This window comes from Macaca nemestrina, chromosome 8 (genome assembly GCF_043159975.1).
Source record: "Macaca nemestrina isolate mMacNem1 chromosome 8, mMacNem.hap1, whole genome shotgun sequence".
In the NCBI taxonomy this organism is placed as follows: Eukaryota; Metazoa; Chordata; class Mammalia; order Primates; family Cercopithecidae; genus Macaca; species Macaca nemestrina.
In genome coordinates this window covers 37,032,125-37,052,121 of record NC_092132.1, presented here as the reverse complement: position 1 = coordinate 37,052,121, position 19,997 = coordinate 37,032,125, and the positions used below count along the sequence as shown (strand labels likewise).

At 31.7% G+C, this 19,997-nt stretch overlaps 1 protein-coding gene across 2 annotated transcripts in view; it reads left to right on the top strand.

The window, feature by feature from the left end:
- LOC105475983 (ER membrane protein complex subunit 2) overlaps window positions 1-19,755 on the top strand; it is a 49,506-nt gene extending 29,751 nt beyond the window's left edge. The window contains exons 6-11 of one of the 2 annotated variants that reach the window (XM_011731527.3): window positions 2,854-2,939; window positions 3,091-3,150; window positions 8,862-8,943; window positions 9,768-9,878; window positions 12,023-12,127; window positions 19,361-19,755. In XM_011731527.3, coding sequence (XP_011729829.3) covers window positions 2,854-2,939; window positions 3,091-3,150; window positions 8,862-8,943; window positions 9,768-9,878; window positions 12,023-12,127; window positions 19,361-19,447 — 531 coding nt within the window. In that variant the 3' untranslated portion in view covers window positions 19,448-19,755. Of the gene's footprint in view, window positions 1-2,853; window positions 2,940-3,090; window positions 3,151-3,882; window positions 5,195-8,861; window positions 8,944-9,767; window positions 9,879-12,022; window positions 12,128-19,360 lie in introns of those variants that run through there. The other variant, XM_024791018.2, reaches the window with a different exon arrangement.
- Window positions 19,756-19,997: the final 242 nt, after the last annotated feature.

Below are 19,997 nucleotides of genomic sequence, written 5' to 3'. Positions count from 1 at the left end.
CTGCCTCAGCCTTGCAAAGTGCTGGGATTACAGGCATGACCCACTGTGCACAGCCTCTTTTAGGAAGTCTTATAGAAGAATCTAGGATGAGAATCAGAAATTTCAGATACCCTAGTTCTCCCTCTTGACACATTTCAGTTGGATACACATCTATTTTCCATCATTTTCAAAAGAATTCTCTTTTAAAAGTTATTTTTAAAGATTAATGATCTTTGAAACAGTCTAAAATATTGCTTTACAAACTGTATTCTGCAGAAAGCTGCTGACCTGAAAACATTGTGTTTGTATGTGTTCAACAGTAGAGGAATGATTCTGTGGTCAAATAACTGAAACAGTGAGTCAAAGTTAGGTGTTTTCAGTCCACCTTCATGAAACTTATTGTACCTAAGTGTCCAGGACAGTGTTCATGCCACTTATTACTATAGATGTGTTAGTTGCTATCATATTTATACTTTGATTTTTTTGTTTGATTTGTGGCATTTGTATGCAATATTTTCTTTTTAAAAAAATGTTTATTTATTTTTATTTTTGTAGAGACAGGGTCTCACTATGTTGCCCAGACTGGTCTCTCACTCCTGGGCTCAAGTGATCTTCCCACCTCAGCCTCCCAAAGTGCTGAGATGACAGGCATGCACCTCTGCTCCCAGGTGAATCCAATTGTTTTCAACAAGTTTTCACTGCATACAGTATCTCATCTCTCCTGTTACAAATCCTGTAAGGATTGGGACAAGATATAAATATCAAATAAAGCAAGTCTGTTCCAGTCCTTTAAATATTATTTGGTTAGAATTTTGTGGCAAGATTTAACACATAAACATTAAGCCTGGAACCAAATGTTGGAAGATAACATTTATTTAATATTATTATATGCTGTGTTAGTTGTTTTATATTGATGCTTGAAGGTAGATGGTATTACTGAGGTTTGCAGAGGTTAAAAAAGCTAGTAAGTGATAAGAATTGGGATTCAGTTTCTTGTCTTTTTGATTTCAAAACAGACTTTTTGCTCTGCATATTGTCTGTGGAAGAAGTAGTGTCATGAAAAATGAAAGATTAAATTAATGTTTCAAATTTTGGTGAAATCAGATATGGCCAAAAGAAAGTTTCTTGATTACATGTTAATTTATCCCTCATCTATTGGGAGGACTAGGGACAATGCTCCCATTTTAAGTCTAAAATTCTTAATGGTTTTAGGGTTTGAGTTACTTTCAGAGCTTTACTTTTACTTCTGAGTTCTTGAGACTTTTAAAACTTTTCATTTATTGTGGTACATTTTTGTTTTACTTAGTAAAATTCTAAAAATTAAAATATATTAAAATATTAAATAATTTAATTAATTAATTAAAATAAATAAATTTAAAAATTAAAAATATTTGCCTGTGCCTACTGTGTGACAGGCATTGCACTAAGGCCTTTGGCATGACCTGATTAAGGATATAGATTCTTTTTTTATTTTTTTTTTACTCTCAGGATATGCTTAAGGATATATATTCTTAAGACATCATTTTTAATTACCCAAATATTACCACAATTATTATAAACATTGCTCTGACCCTTGTTTATTAGTCTCTTGATTTCTCTAAACTTTTACTTTCATTTCTTCAGAGCCAAATCACTCACTTGCCACCCCATAATGAGTAGCTCTTGATACTCTAAAGAGGCCATATCCATTTTACTTCTGTCTGCATCTTGTGGAATATTATATAAAACAATAAGAAATTTTATTCATAATTAATAAGTTTAGCTTGGCCTCAGTTATAGTATGTTTCATTGTTTATCCTTCTGTATTTGAAGCAAACATAGAGGGGATGTAAATTTAATAATTTATACAGTGTGCTCCGGTTCCTGACTGTTTACCTCAGCCTCAAACTTGTAGTCTTGGATTACATACAGTACTGCTTTCTCCAAGGCCTTTGCTCGTGTGTTCTTCCCACTATGCACATGAGTTTCCATAAATAACTTCCTATTTTGATTTTTAATGTCTGCTTACTCTTTGTTTCAGTACGGGTATCACATGTGGGACCGTCTTTGCTTTCTGTCTTTCCACTTTGTCCACTCTGCCACAGCATGTGTCAGGATCTCTTCCTTATTTTCATAACACCCTAGATATCTCTGTCATTGCTCTTACTGCATTAAATTTTTTATTTGATATGTTTTTGTCATGAGAATGAGCTTCTGCAAGGAATTATCATTTCTTTTTTATCTTTATATTTTCATTGTGTAGCACAATATTAGCAAACAGTAGAAGTCTGGTACATATTTGATGAATGCACAATAAATGGCACTGATTTTTATGTTTATCATTTAAAAAACTTTAGAATACAACTTTTAATTGTTTTACTTATTATACAATTTTTATTTCAGGACTGTATTATTCTTGTGAAAGACTCATGGGTAGATTTTCTCTTAAAATTGTGAAAAAGTTGTCAGAAGCCATATTTATATAATGATATTCAAAGGCCATGCCATGGTGAGATTTTTTTCCCCCTAATCTCCACCATTCCTCCACCTCTTATGATACAGATCTTATGAATGAGACAGAGTAAAGGACTTTAAGTTGGATAAAGATTAGGATTCCCTGCTGGCTAGTAATTATCAGAATCTGGATGGTTATTTATTTGGATGAAACGGTGCATACATTGTGTGCATCAAAAGTAAAGCATATGTGATTGTTAGAGGAATGTTTGAATTCCCCAGTGGGATGTCATGGGGTATGTTTATAAACTCCCACTAAGCAGTAGTTCTACAATGGAATTTCTCTGGCATTGAGATAATAATTTGCACAGTCAAATTACCTTCTTTACAAAACCCCAAGGAATCATGAGGGCCTAATCCTTTATTAATGTCAACCCACAGGCTGCAAGAAAGCGTAAGATTGCCATTCGAAAAGCCCAGGGGAAAAATGTTGAGGCCATTCGGGAACTGAATGAGTATCTGGAACAGTGAGTGTTTTACAAGAGGATCGTGTTTTGTTATTCTGATAAATCTTTTTTAATTAAAATGGAATTTGCATTTGATTTTCCTGTTTGTCTTCATGCTGTTCATTTGCAGAATATCTACACACTTACTTTTTTTTTCTTTTCCTCTCACCAGATTTGTTGGAGACCAAGAAGCCTGGCATGAACTTGCAGAACTTTACATCAATGAACATGAGTAAGTTATTAAACACACTTAACATTTTGTTGAGTGCAGTTTTCATCACTGTAAGTTCAGAAAGCACTGTGGTTTCCAGAGGATTGGTGAGAAGGTGTGAATCATGTTGTTTGAAATGAAAAACAAAACAAATCAACAATTAAATGAAAATAAATCAATAATTTGCTGGTCATAATATGTGAATAGCTTTAACTGGGTCATTTGTGTTTTGCCATATTGTTTATGTTTAGGAAATAAGTTTTTCTTTCAAATATAGGTGACATTCTTTGGAAGTAAAAAGGCCTGCATTTGCTAAGCTAAATTTATTTTTGGTGAATCAAAAATGTGAATTTTTAGAGTTCAGATTGTTCTTATAATACAAAGAGTATTATACTCCCTGCTGTTTAAAAATTCTGTCAATTGTATGCATGTATTAGCCTTAGTACTGAGAGAATCAACTCTTCCAAAGTAGAAGCATTCTGTTGCCTGGGTAAAAAACTGAGAATAATCAAGAATGTTGAATGCTGTAGGATCTTGCTTATTGGATGTTTAATGTTTTTGTTAGCTTTTTTATTGCTGTAGTGACAGGAGGAAATCCCAGTGTGAGAGGATTAGTCCAGAGTCTTAGTGCAAGTTTGCTAATATTACAGCATTAATGCTAACCTCCATCTAGAGGCATGTTTTTTATTTTTTTTCTTAGTTCTTCTGAATCTGAAGTATATGACATTGCTTCTTTTCCTTCTTTTTTGACAGAATAGAATCAGATTCTTATGCACGTTTTCTTGTGCATGAATATTTAACCTTGTTCTCATACTACAAACAACTGATGAGAAATAGAATGAAGACATTTGTCTGTTGTCTGTGGTCTATATATATAATGTGATAGAGAGGATTGAAGTCTATTTGCATAAGTCTAAGAAAAGTGGGAGCTAAAATAAAAGTAATAGCTGTGATTTAATGAATGTATACTATATTCTGGGAACATTTTTGAAGTTCTCTGCTATACTCTGAAACAGATACTCTGGTTTTGATTAGGAAATTATTTCCTGAATCACATTCAGTATAGATGATATGCTTGTTTGTACACATATGTAAACATACGTATTTCTTATGCATGTGAGGCAGTGTATAATACTTATATTTAAATACATGAAATTGAATCTTTAGAATATAGTAAAAATAATTAGCATTAATTTTATTTTGTTTCGAAAACAGTTGACAGTCATTTAACATTTTTTTGTACTTTTTAAAACTTTTCTAACTGAAAGCATTTTTAAACATTTCAAATTAACAAGGATTTTTTTTTCAAGTTAAAGGAATACCTAATGCAGAAAATTTGAGAAACACAATAAAGCATAAAGACCAAGACAAAAATTACATGTAATTCCAGCATCCTAAGTTAACTATAGTTTGAATTTTGTCCTTCCTTACCTTTTAAAACAAAAGCCCAAAATAAAACTATCTTTCGTACTTTATACTTTCCCTTATATTTTGTCAAAAATTTCTTGTCACTATAACAATCTGCAGTGTGTTTTGAATGGTTTTATATTATTTCATCTTACCAGTTTACCCTAGTATTTTTAACCAGTTTCCTAGGGAGATATAAAGGTATTTTTATATTTTTATATATAATGCTGTAGTGATCATTTTTATTTTGTTTCCTTGGGTTAAATTCTTTGAACTAAAATTGCTTAATTAAATAAGATGTACGTTTTCTGTGGTTTTCATGATAGTACCTGATTGTTCCCTAGAATGTTAACATCAGTTTACCAGCACACCAGCGTTTACTAGAGTCCCTTAACAATATTGGATATTGTGATTCTTTTTTAATCTTTACAAGTTTGATAGGTGAAATTGGTTCTACCTTTTTAGTTCATTTTTAAGAGCTCTTTTTTGTAAAGGAGAGTAACCGTATGTCGAAAGTATATCCTTGTTATATGCTTTTTAAATACTGACTTCTTAAAATTATAGAAACTTTACATTTTTAGAAAATCAGATTCATCAGTTTTTAACATCATGTCTGCTACCTTTAATAGCTTAAAAATTATATCACCTTTTTTCACCTACTTCATTTGCAATTTTATTTTTTTGCATGTATTTCTAATATTTATTTCATCATCAAATTTAGGTTATACCTTATTTTTAACCTACCATTAAATTTATTTATTTGTTTCACCATGTGGCACCATGTTCAGTTTTGCTTTGTTTTGAATCTAAAGAGTTTATTAAAATAGAGGTGAATGTACACTTAAGAGAAATGAACTGAGAAATCTCAAAAAATCAAGAAATACAAAGATGTAGGAGCACCTGAAAAAAATTTTTTAGACGAAATGATAACTATGGTCAGCCTACCCTTTTATCTAGTATCACGAAAGTCTTTTTGGTCTTGAAGGTAGTTACAAAATGACCATTTATTTTTTCTAATTGAACACGTAGAAGGAATATTTATGTTTAGGTGAGTGGAAATACATATCTACAGATTTTTTGAAACTGAAAATTGCAGTCAATTCATATGATTCATTTGACATGTTTGAGCAAGTCATTATAGGAGGAGTTTTTTGGTGGAATGTTAAATTATCGTAGGATATCAGTTTTAGCACCAGTCTCGTGGACACAGTGGCAAAAATGTAGCAGTTTTCAAAATGTTAGATATATTTAACATTTAATATTCTTTTCTGCGTATGAACAGTTATAAGCTTTTTTAAGTATAATAGGTCACAGGCAGCTTTGGTAGCCTAGATCTAGAACTATTTTTTTTTCTTTAAGAGACAGATGTACGTTTTCTTACAACATTTCCCAGACTAAACTTGAGCTCCTGGGCTCAAGTGCTCTTCCCATCTCAGCCTCTTGTGTAACTGGCACTACGGGTGTGTCACTATGCCCAGCTCTGGAATTTTTAACTCCAAATAAATATCTGTAGTATAATTTTCATATAGCCCTATTTAATGTTTTTATAGAGAGAAAAAGGGATATAGAATTATGCCACATAACCGTTTTATATTTTTAAGTTACTTTTATAAGTTCGTTTCTGATTTATAAATTATAGTTTGTTTTTAGTTATTCCAGGGGTATATGTTACACCCATTGACCATATTGAGACTCTTGTTCTAAAGTTTTAAAACTACAGTTAATTTTTTGTGTGTCAGCACTACCAATATGTATTATAGGTTAAGTATCCATAACCTGAAAACCTGAAATCCACAGTACTCCAAAATCTGAAACTTTTTGAGTGCCAACATGATGCTCAGAGGAAATGCTCATTGGAGCATTTTGGATTTGGGATTTTTGGGTTAGGAATGTTCAACCAGTAAGATAATGCAGATATTTTAAAATCTGAAAAATTCTGAAATCTGAAACATTTCTGGTCCCAAGCATTTTGGTTAAGGGATACTCAACCTTTGTGAGCAAAAATACATTCACATTATGAAAGACAAAATGTTTTTACTCGATTTGTAATTGAAACTAGATACTATACAGCAAGGAACAGTTTAGTATAATACATTTATTATGATTGTGATTATAGTTCCTTTTCATAGGTCCAGCCTTTTAAAATTCCATATCAAAGGGAATTACCACAATTCTGTAAGGAAAAATCGTGATGTTGGTAAAGTAACACACATTACCAAATACTGTAACCTTTAGTTATATATACTTTTGTAAGGAAGAGAAGAAACTTTATTTAGTCCTAGTACTGACTCTAACATTGTAATAACAATTGTTATTCTGTTTTAAGTAGATTCAAATTATTTTCACTTCTCTATTCTTAGTCTTGTTGAGTCACTGTATATAATGAATTAACTTTTCTATGCACCTAGAATAGTACTGGCTATGTATTATCCCTGACAAGATTGAGGAAATAGTCACTTTTTGTGTGGCCTAACAATGGCCTAGAAAAGCTGGACTAGACCATATCTTGAGCTCCTTCTAGCCCTAATTTTATTTAATTCTATATTTTATCCACAAAATTAGTTTGATACCATACTTTGTAAAATTGGGGGAAGGAATCCTTTTCTCTATGTGATGCTAATTGATTTTTGATAAAATATCTTGGTATTCATTTTACCCTAAGAGCTACTACTACCTGCCCATTTTATCTTGCTTTATGCACCAGTGTCACAGTTGTGCTCAACCCATTTAAAGCTCTAAGAACTTTTATTCTTAGTCTCAACATGAATTTTTGGTATCATACTTTATACTTAAAGGAACACGTTTAGAAGAAAACTGTCTTTTGATAAAGTGTTTTAAGGTAGAGACAAATTTTCCCTTTTCTTTTAGAGTGATAAATAGATATTAAGTAGGTAGTCATAATACATTTGTTTTAGACATTTATTTAGTCATTTGTTCAGTCTTACTAAATACCTATCATGTGTCAAGAACCAATGCTAGGTTTTGAATTTAAAAATGGAAAGGGCTAAATAGCTGCATGATCTTAGATGAGAGTATATATATATGGTCCTTCATAAATCTAAAATGCTGTAATTATTAGGTAATCTGCAGGGTGTATTTTTCTCCTCAGTCCCTTTGGGTGTGACTGCTGTACACATTTTCATGTTACCATTGAGATCTTCAGTTTTTCAATGTTATGTGTAATGCATATAAACAGCATATGTAGTGGTTAAAGAGTACAGGCTGTCTGGAGTGGCACAGCCTGGGATTCAGTTTACAGCTCTGTGCCTCAGTATTCTCAGCTCTAGCATGGTGATAATAATTTCCTTCTTCCTAGGATTTTGGTAGGATTAAATGAGTTAATACATGTAACACACATAGAAAATGCATGACACCTAATAAACAATTAGTAAAACTTAGCTTATACTTGTGTGAAACAGGAAAATAATTTTAAAAGTATATCAGGCATTAGTGTCAAGGTAGATACTTTTGTATGTTGGTAACAAATGCCAAAAATAACTTTAGGTAACCTCTTTTTGTTGGGTAGTGTCATCAGTTCCTCACTGGGAAGAAATCTTGTAACACCTGTGTTCATTAGGATTTCCTATAGATAGTGAGGATAGTCACATGGCATTAAACATTTAAAATATATTTAGTGAATTATAGTCACATGCTTTAAAATGTTTTTCCAGAGCTCTTTCTGGCAGTTCTCTTTCCTTAGGTTTTCAGCAAGATTTTTGTTTATTCTACCACAAGATTAAATAGTAGCACAGTGTATATCAAAACCAACTTGATCTATTTTTCATGGGCTTAGAAATTTATAACTTTATTATAATTTGGCATTTGACAGTAAACTTAGGTAATGAAATCTTTGTAATAGAATATGTTGGTAAATATATGCCTGTGAAGAATTTTTAGTGAGTAGAGAATATTTAATAAAGTATTTATTTTCTCCTTACACATTAGCTGTTTGAATATTTTTTTAAATGATCAGTCAACTTTCAGAAGTTATTCTATATACAACTTGATCCAAGGTCTTGAAGCCTTTCTTATTAGTAATGATGAGATGTAGTAGGAGTGACCCAATTTTTAAAATGCAGTATCTATTGATTGTTTACAGGCTGCTTTAAGATTTAAGCCTGTGTTTATTAATTTCATGATAAAATTTAATGTCATTGATATTTATGAATGTCAGATGACAAATATTTTATTAATAAAGCTATGTAAATTATTTTGTGAATAAATTGTTTAACATCACTAAAGTTGTTTTTAAATTATTTCAAGGTTTAACTAAAATAAAAATTTGTGACTTTTAAAATTAATTTCTCCTCTTGATGTGTTTTTAGCTATGCAAAAGCAGCCTTTTGTTTAGAGGAACTAATGATGACTAATCCACACAACCACTTATACTGTCAGCAGTATGCTGAAGTAAGTGTTTTCAGAACAATGGCATATAATTTTATTTTGGTTGCTATTCGGTATTATTATGGAACTAAGAATATTTCCTTCATGTTAAGCAAGTATATGTTTAAAACATCTGATAAACATTACATTGTGGGAATAAAAGTTTAAATTTTTTAACATTGCAGTGGTAATACTGACTTCAATTAAGACATACTTAAAACAGTGAAATTCCTTGTATTTTTATATTTGTGTACTATTTTCTTTCCTAATTATAAGTTATATCACATTTGCTACCACTTAATGGCTTCTGAGACATTTATAGTGATTATGATTGTTAAATCCATATTCAGGGAAATTTGTATTAAAGCCAGTTGGGACATAGGAAGTATTTATTTAATTTGCATACTGTTAAGAATAGCAGTACAATTGAATGCTATAAGGCTAGAAGGGATTCATTATTAAAGAATGTCCGTACAGATTATGAAAGGACAATTCAATATTTAAGTCCACATTTATAATGCCAGTAATAGAAAATACAATGTGAAGTGAAGCATTTGTGAGGCAGCTGAAATAGAAATTATTCTGGCTTTTTATTGTGGCAGCATTTTTGTTTTAAAAACTACTCAGTCATCTCAATGTTCGTAGAACAGAATAGCTTTTTGGGGGAAGGTTATGTTTGAAATTTTAGATTAGCTTTAAAAACCTTTAGGTGAATTCTTTTAACATCTTGTATTTGTTTTTAGAGAGAATATCTGTTTCGATTACTTAATGCCTGTGGTATGATGAAACCATGCTATATTTCAAAGTAGTAAAATAAACGGTTTTCAGCACTTTGCAATTTTTAACAGGTTAAATATACCCAAGGTGGACTTGAAAACCTCGAACTTTCAAGAAAATATTTTGCACAGGCATTGAAGCTGAACAACAGAAATATGAGAGCTTTGTTTGGGCTTTATATGGTGAGTTGCGGTGCATGTTTAATGTTATTTTTAAAAATCTGTCACCTAAAATCCATTCAACTATCCCCTCCAATCATTCCTCTCCTGTTTTTTGTATTTTATTGATAAGCATATAATATTTTTCTGTAATTCTGAGCAATAGCTTGTAAGCCAGTTTTATTTTTGAATGTTACTACAGCCTGTTTGACTTTTTTTTTTTTGTAAACTATCTTTTATCGTATCAGAATTGAAATCTGCCCTTATAAAATTAAATAGTAACAGGAAAAAAAACATGATTTCTTGTTTTGATATTCTTGGGTTTATGCCCAACATTATTGTATTTCTTCCCTAAATTATAGTTGTATGACGTATTTTTAAACTATGCCAATAAAATACATTAGAAATAAAATCCCTAATATATAAAATTAAAACATTTTTTATGGTGTAGAAAAACAGTTTGTAAATTGTGGGAAGTATATAATGATCTCTTGTTTAGGTATGCCAAATGTAGAGTTTAGAAAAGTCAATTAGTAAGAGTATGGGAAATGGAGGAATAATTTGCTGACCTTTAAGACATGTATATAAAGTGAGCACCTCTCTAAAATAAGAAAGGCTGGGAAAAATAAACTTTAATATGTCAGTTAGTTCTTTGAATTTTTTATTTATCCTGTTCTTTTGACAGACTTCTTGATAAGTGTCTTCTAGTTGCAGCTCAATGATAAAGAACTGATTGAAGAAATGGAGATAGGAAGAAATAAAAATGAAATAATTTTTAAAAAGGAATGGCAAAATATGATTAGAAAATGGTTCAAATGTATTTCAATAAAATTTTCCTGGATTCTAGCAAAGCGAATTGCAATGGCTTGAAAATATACTATAGTAGAAGTATCTCTTTATCAAATACATACTAATTTTAAAAACTATATAATATACAACATATTATTATTAATAGTTTATACATAGCACTTTATGTGCTGGGCCTTGTTCTGACCTGTATTTTTTATTTTAAATCAATAAATTCTCACATCAAGTATTTGAGTAGGTGCTCTCAATACTATTCTCAGGTGGTGAAACTGAGACACGGATTTAATTAATTTGCCCAAAAATGGGCACAGAGCTCCTAAATGATTGAGTTGGGTTTCCAGCCCTGGAAGTTAACTCCATAGTTTTTCTTGTAACCACTGCATCTACTAAAATTCATAAGAAGAAGGTAACATTAAAGTCATAGAGGTATAAAAGTGAGATTTGGGGATATAGATTCTTCACTGGCAGAGACGGAGACATAGGTGAAAGAGGCTATAGCACAGCCTGGCATAAAACAAAGGCTTAACCTTTTTTTGAATCACATGGTCAGATTCTTTTAAGAGTAAAATATATTTAAGAATAGGATTAAAGTTATATCTTAGTCTTCACAGTAATATATACATTTAATAATTAGCATATGATTTTGGGGTTTTATGGATTCTTTCACAGATCCCAGATTAAGAACTGCTCATTTAAATACATTTTTAAAAAGGAGAGGGTGGATCAAATTGCAGGGACTAATTGGTTCTCTGAAACACAGTTTGAAAACTCATGGTATAGTGAAAAGAGAAATGGATTAGAGATAAAGATCTTCTTTATTTCAAAGACCCATTATTTTGCTTTGGTCAAGTTAAATCTCTCCTATTGGACTTAAATTTCTTTTATCTATTAATGTAGGATGTCAGGCTAAATTATTTTTGAGTTTCCTTTTTCTATAAATATTCAATAATTATGTGATTCTGACATAGGCAAGCTTATGTAATTCAATAACAAGAAATAGTACCAGTAATATCCTACAGTGGTAAAGTGCTTTTGGTTTATAAAGTGTTCTTCTATAGCTTCTTTATTTAAACGATACGGAGTTTTACCTTTAAGAGCTGTTACAGATACATAATTAAATAATTTTAGGTATTATTTAAAATATATTTTCCCTTTCCACTATTTTGGATTTATACTATATTTTAAAATGTATTTTCATTTTTAAGCACTAATATTCAATTTTATGTTTATATTAAAAATTGGTACAGTTTTTAAAAATTCTTTATTATCATCCCATTGCAACCATGTCCCTTATGTTTTTGATTGTCTTGACTAGCAAAAAAGGAATTTTGCTTTTGATGTTATTGTTTGTTTGTTTTTAGTCGGCAAGTCATATTGCTTCTAATCCAAAAGCAAGTGCAAAAACGAAAAAGGACAACATGAAATATGCTAGTTGGGCAGCTAGTCAAATAAACAGAGCTTATCAGGTTAGTATTTATTGATCATTTTGCTATGTAGGTCAGTTAATGTATTTCTTAGTTTTGTTTCTACAAACTACAAAGTCAGATGTCTGGCATTGGACTTATATGCCTTTGGGGCTTTATGAAATGTATTTTGTGTAGAATTAATTTGTGGTTTTAAGACTACCTTTTTATCCCCTCAAGAGGAATCTGTTAGTATTATTATTTCATAATTGACCTTACAATCTGGAAATCTCAGTGGTTCTGCATTTGGCAAACGCAAACTAATTCTAAAAACTCAGGATAAATAAATATGTCGCATTTCAGAAGCAGATGGGGTATGTGAGTATATTTTTAATCATAAGTATCTCAAGAAATAGAAAAGAAGGAAGAAAAGCCTTAAAGTAAACTAATCAAACTGCGTAACAAAGTTTGTGCAGTCTGCTTATACTTCAGATCTTTTACTGAAACTTCTCCATTTGTATCTTCGTTTTCTAAAGCTCATCCTTAGCAGATTTTTGGGAAATTATTTTTCATGAGAAATTTACTCATGGGAAAATACATCTTCTTATATCTTTAGCCTTATTTGTCTATAGCCTTTATATTTAAAGGACAGTTTGGCTTTTTATATACCCGTTGATCCTTTACCTAAGTATCTTAAGCATATTGTTCAGTTGGTTTTTTTTTTGTTTGCTTTTAATATGGACGAGATCTTGCTACATTGCCCAGGCTGGCAGTGAACTCCTGGCTTCATGCGATCCTTTTACCTCAGCCTCCTAAGTAGCTGGGACTACAGGTGCAGGCATCACCATGCCCCACTGTTTCATTCTGTTTCAGAATAAAATGTTGCCGTCAAGAAGTATGATGCCATCTTGACTTGCTTTTTGTCATAAGTGACTTTTTGTCTGGTTACCCAAAGGAATTTTTTCTTTATCTTTAAAATCCAGTAGTCTTACTACGATTTGTTTTATTGATTCTTCTTGGGTCAGTTTTCCCAAATACACAGTACACCCATTTAGTACATCAGTTTAGCCCTTTTAGTTGAGAAAAGTTGCTTATAGAATTACAAGTATTTTTTTCTCTGCTTCGTTTTCTTTTTCAGGGTTTCAGTTACAAGTATATTAGACTTCATTTTTCTATGTCCTTTATTATTCATTTTCCTTCAAATTATTTTGTCATTTTCTGTATTTTATGTTTTCTCCATAATTTTTTATGAAGTTGATTCATATTTTTCTTGTCCTCCATGTTTAAATGAGGTAGTGTTCCTGGACTTTTAGGAGGAGATGTTTATGGAATGGCAGGAAGTTGGAGATAGATTAGGGTAGCTTTCCCAGCTTGGCTATTCTATGGCTACCTCCTTTTTTGGCTTAAGAGAACTCAAATATGACCTCTTTGTGTAGCCAGTCTTTCTTAGAACTGAGTGTGAATGGAGAGTCTGTCTTAGAACTGAGTGTGACCCAGAAAGATTTTCTGGCTTCAGCCCACTGTTCTGTTTCTAGAGCCCTCGAGATCTTGAATTCTGAAGTGTTGCTGTCAGCTTTAAATATTACATATTGTTGTTACAGTTTGTGTTTCTTCCTTTTTGTTTTGTTTCCTTCTGGGATTGCTGCCTCTGGGCATCACTCCTTTTCTCACCTCTCCTTATCTGAACCATCTCTCCTTCTTGCCCTGGTGTTTCTGCCCTGTTAGGTTTGGTTTCAGTTTTTAATTGTTTTTCTTCAGGGTGTGAAGTTTTGTCCTTCTGGAAGAGGATGTTTGCTAGATATTTTAGAGATTTTAAGATAGTAGATGGTTAGACTTGTCTAATCTCACATTTGTGAATAGTTTTTTACACTTATCTTTGTTTTGGAGCTTATGAAGACTTCTAGGCCCTTGGCAGATGCATCATCTCAGGTTTTCTTGTTTCGTGGATTAAGAATTCATGATTTGTTTGGTTTCTGGTTTCTTGTAGAGTAGTAGGTTGTCCTCTATTTCTATTTCTCCTACTACACAGTTGTTAATCTTTTGTAGGTCGTGCTGCTCTTGATGCCATAGTCACATTCTAGGGTTTAGAAAATTGGCACCTAGTTTTTTTGGAAATGTCGTCTGTGGGCTTGGGTTCTATTATGTTGGTTTTGGTGCTGGCTTTTTGTTGTTCGTTTTTGCCCTTCTGGTTGGAGAAAATTGAGGAGATTTAAAAAATGTAATGCCTCCATAATCACATCATCGAAAGTCACCTTTGTGTATTTTTATTGTCTGTTATAGAGCATGTTAGTTTTGTTGGCATATTGTAAGTCAGCGTATTTATAAATATTAGCGAGACTGTGCTTCTTCAAATGTAGTTTGGGATAGCTCAGATCTGTAATGGAGTTCCACACAGAGTAGGCTTGGGAGTATGTTGAAGTGTGTGATTTAAAGGTAAGATTTGTATAATATAAAAGTAATGCTGTGCATACTACATAATCGTTTTTAAGACATTTATGAAAAACAGCTCTTCAGAGTGCTTTTTTGACATAACTATTTTAAAATCAATTTTTACTAAATTACAATATAGAAATAAGAATTATAACAGAAAAAAAGGATGCAAGTAATAAATGTGCCTTTCAGTGACTAATATAAGGTAAATATATCCAGGCTAATAAATATAAACACTGCAGCATCCCAAAGCCCTCTTGGTAAGTCCTCTTAATTTCTCCTCTTGTTTTCCTTAAGAGTACTCACTTATAACCCTGTAGTTTATGGAATCAGCCAGTATGTATTCTTTTTTGTCTTGCATATTTCTATCATTATTCAGTTTATGGGATTTATCCTTGTTTATGTCTGTAGTTCATTCATTTTCTTCTACTGTTCTTCATTGTATGAATGTTATACTTTGTCTAGTCAGTTATTGCTATGCATTTGGAATATTTTCTGTTTGGGCTATTTTGAATAAACTATACTGAATATTGCTGTACAGATCTTTTGGTGGACATGTATGTGCAGTTCTTACTGTATGTGCAGTTCTGTATATCTTTGAGTGAAAATACTGGGTCATAGAATATATGTATATTTAACTTTAGTAGTTAAAGGCAGTTTTCCAAGTTAGTTTACTCCCACCAGCGGTAAGAGTTCTAATAGTCCCACATCTTCACCAACACTTGGTTCTGTCAGTCTTTGTAATTATAGCCATTCTGGGACATGGTTTTATTTTGCATGTCCCTGATGATCAGTTCCATTTGGATATCCTCTTTCATGAAATATTTTTCTCATTAGTATTTGTATGACTTATTTATTTAGTTTTTTGCTTTGAGCCCTTTTTTAGTTATATATATAAGCAAATATATATAACTTTTTACTTTTTTGCTCATATGATCTTGAGGAATAGAAGTTCTGAAATGAAATGTGTTCAAATGCCTCAGTCATTTGTTTGTGTTTTTTGTGTTCTGTTTAAGAAATCTTTTGCTACTCATGGTCATAAAGAATTCTGTGTGTCTTCGGAATTTCTGTTTTACTTTTCATATTTAATCCACAACCCATTTGGAATTGATTTATTTTTAATTTTTAATTTTTATTTTTTTGAGACAGAATCTGGTTCTGTGGCCCCGGCTGGAGTGCAGTGGCATGATCATGGCTCACTTTGCCCTCAACCACCCAGGTTGAGTTATCCTCCTGCCTCAGCCTTCCAACTCGCTGGGACTATAGGCGCATGCCACTGTGCTCAGCTAATTTTTAAATTTTTTGTAGAGATGAGGTCCAGCTGTATTGTACAGGCTGGTCTCAAACTCTTGGCCTCAAGTAATCCTCCTGTCTCAGTCTCCCAGTGGAGTGCCAGGATTATAGGTATGAGTCACTGCATCTGGCCTGGAATTGATTTTTATGTATGATATGAAATAGGGGGTCAGTTGCTCCCCATATGGATATCTAGTGTTTCTGTCCATCTTGTATTCTATCATGAGTTCTGTCCATGGAAGCTAGTTCAGTGTAGTTAAAGAGAAGATTACAGATGCTGGACACTTGTTGTCTGGGTTCAAATTTTGACTCTGATATAATTATTAGCTATGCAAACTTGAGTAAATTACCTAACATCTCTTGGCTTATCTTTTCTTCTGCAAGATGGCCATAATAAAATATTCTGAGAATTAAAGAAGTTAAAACATAAGTTATTTTGTTTTTCCTTCTCCTTGTCTCTTCAGTGTGACAAGACCCCCTTGAGGTGTGTTGAGGTATAATTTACATGTAATCAAATGCATATATTTTAAGTATACAGTCTGAGTTTTAACAAATATGTATACCCCCTTACCAGCCCCCCACTCAAAATAGCATTTTCATCACCCAAGAAAGCTTCCTTCTGCCATTTTGCAGTCAACCTCATCCCCCACTGGGAGATAAACAAGCACTGATTTGATTTTTATCACCAAACATTAGTTTTGCCTGTACTATAACTTTGTATAAATGAGTTTATAGGCTATGTGCTCTTCTGTGTCTGGCTTCTTTCACTCAGCATGTTTTTGAGATTCATTCATTTACAATCCATTTCATTTTTCCTATTACTTTGTCTACCCATGTATTTTCCACAAATTATATAAAGATACCAAGCAAGGTATCTCAGTTATTACAATGCATGAATCACTGACCTCTGAATTTGATAAGCAAGTTTTTATTATTTGGTTGTGTTTGTGTTTTTTCTGGTGAGTTTTCTTGTAGATCTTACAGAGAATTTTGAAAGATTTACTTAAGCAAAATCTAACTGTATGAAAACAAAAATAGAGAATTTGTGAATCATGTAGAAGAGTATAACTTTCAGAGAATGACATTTTTGATAAATAGGTAAATCTTTGGGATCTCAGTGAGAATTTCTTAATCGTATCTAAGCATGTAAACCAGTATAGAGTATGTGATATTTAATATGTGATTTTTCTAGATATTTATAAATTAGGGAATATTAGGTTTCAAGAACTGCTTTTCTTTCTTTGTTTCCACTTAATGATGAAACAGAATATGGCTACTATTTGCTCTTCAATTAGGTAATTGGTTTAACATGTTCAGTAGAAGCAGACACATTTGATTAATGCACATGAAAAACTTTAATGTGAACTTACTCACAATGATTTTCCAGATAAATGCTTCTTTGGTGCACAGTTAAATCTGTGCTAGTGATTTATATGTTATTTGTGATTGCAGCGGTGATTCTGTTACTGTCCTTTTGGGAAACAGAAAATTAAATCATGATTTGGGAGAAAAAATGATTCTGACTTAATCAGTTAAATTGCCATACAATTCTGGAATAGACAGAATAATTGCATGTCACATTAAATTTGAAGTGATAGATTTATATTTCCAACTTTCTTTTATTTGTTCTGACACAAGTAAATTCATTTGGTTTTTTCCAAATTGCACTGGTTGTGGGTAATGTTGACACCATTTTAGGTGACTCTTTAAAATTAGCTAATTTTAAAAGATCACACTGTATTATTTTTATGTTTAAGTATAAACCAAGAAAAATACTGTATTTAAAAATACATGTTATGGTTTTAGCTCTACAGAATTTTTTTTATTTTTACTTTGCTATTTAAAAGCAATTAGAATAAATGTTATGTGGTAATGTTACTATGTGATGTCCTATTCTGTACCCCTAATTTTCTCAGAATCAGACCTTTAAGTATCTGATTAGGACCATTCCTATTTATATTTCATAAATGGTGGTAAAAGGAAAAGCTTTCTATTTCTGGTAAATCCTTGTGTATTGTGTAATTTATTGACTGGGTAGCAAAAGTAGTAAGCATGCCCCACAGCCTTTCGTCCTCAGGGGAAATTATAAAAGGACAAAGTTTTAAATGTGATATTGCTGTTACCGTATTTAACATATGAATTCCTTAAATTCGTGATGCCTTTTGAAAGGCAAGGTGATATTGATTTTTATGAGAAGTTTTTTTTTTCCTCTGGCATTTCCACTAGAAACATCCTTTATTTACTTTTTCAAATCAGGATTCAACTACAGAAACTAATCTAATGGTTTAGAGTGTAGTAAGTGTGAGGGAATCATAATGTTAAGCTGTAGCCAGAGGGGTCAGAGACAGGTTACCAGTTCCTGAAGCCTGTTGCTTCTATGATGTTACCTGTGCTTGATCACTTAATCTTTCTGAACAGGTCATGAGAAGTTTTCCAAATTAAGGTAATTACAAAAGACAAGGAACACATCGTAAATCAAGTACTAAGTGCTTAAGACAGCATTGTTATTTGAAGAAATGATCAGTCACTTGAAAATGTATTGAGTGGTTTGATGTTAACTTGAAAACACTAGATGTTGCTAATACCAAGTATTTTAATCATATTTAACCAGGGGGAAAATGGGTAAAGTATATATATATAAAACAAACTTTCTCCCATCTCCAACAAGGAACACTTGCTTATCTAGTAAAGCTTTTGTTTTAAATCAGACTAATAAATGATGGGAATTGTCAGTGCAGTTAACAAACTCATTTTAAAATCAGCATGTGGTATTCAACAGTGTTTCCCTCCAGCGATTATGTGTACGATATTGAATTTAATATGCCATGGATTTGCTTTTAAATACACAAATATAGGGTATATTTTGTGTATGTATTGATATATTTTGTTTTCATAGTAAAATCCAATCCCAATTAGTTTTATAATGTAAGTAAATTACAATTAATAAAGTAGAAATGCATACTTTAAAACATTTTTACATTGTTTTAATGTGTAGCGTAGGTTTTTACTTGACAGCTGTTTGCAGAACCGTATCATTTAGTTAACTAATAAATCTGGAAACTTAAATTATGAGCTACTTTAAATAATTTTAGAGAGTACTTGCAACTTTAAAATGTTTAGTGAAATAACTTGTATTTATATTGTACCTTTGTTTGAAATTGTAAAAATCTGTTTAGACACCAGATGAGTAGAAATGGTTCACATTCCTACATAAATGTAAGCTAAATTGCATTTTAAAATTATACTTTTTATTTCATGTTTTTTTGATCTGAGTAGGATAGTTTCAAATCTATGATTTTATAGGTTATTATACTACGTAAGCATTTAAAACATTTAAACTGGCCAAGTGTGCAGTGAAATCTCTGTACACTTCTACTGAAGGTAAGACCTTAAAGGAAAATGTCCTTAATACCCAAATTTTATTCTTACTGAAAATAACAAAGAATATATTTGATTTCCTACTAGTTATAAAATAGTCAATGTTAAGTTTCATTAGCAATGTGAAGGTAAGATTGTCATTTTGAACCTGCCATTGAAATTGAGCCTAATTGAGCTTTTTTTTTTTTTAATTAGTTTGCAGGTCGAAGTAAGAAGGAAACCAAATATTCTCTTAAGGCTGTCGAAGACATGTTGGAAACATTGCAGATCACCCAGTCTTAAGGTTTCAAAAACTCTTTGACATTAGATTTCACAACTGCACAATTGAACTTATTGGCCTGTAACTTATTTACTAAATGCCCAGTGCTGTTTATATACTACAGTGATTTTCTGTTAAGAAGGCAGTTGTAAAGAATGTGTTTATATAAACCTAAAAATGCCTTTTATTGCTAAGTGGGAAGATGGGGGAAATCCATGGAAGAGAGATTTAAGACTTATTGATTGTACATCAGTCTCTTCATATCACATATATATATAAAAAACTCTAATGTAGAATAACCTTGTTAAATAAACCATGATGATTTATTAAACTTGCGTTTGAAGATTCTAACTTCATTTTATTATACTCACAGTGGATATATTGTTTAAGAACTCAGTTTCTAGTTAACTCCTTACTGGTGAGAGCAAAGACACAGCATATGTAGCTGACAGAAGCAGATTATTTTGGCTTTGTTTATATTGTTGAATTGGATTTTGCTGTACATTCCAGTGGACTATTTGAATTGTTTTATCTGCTGTAATATCCTTCTGATGAATCTTGCTTAAAACATGT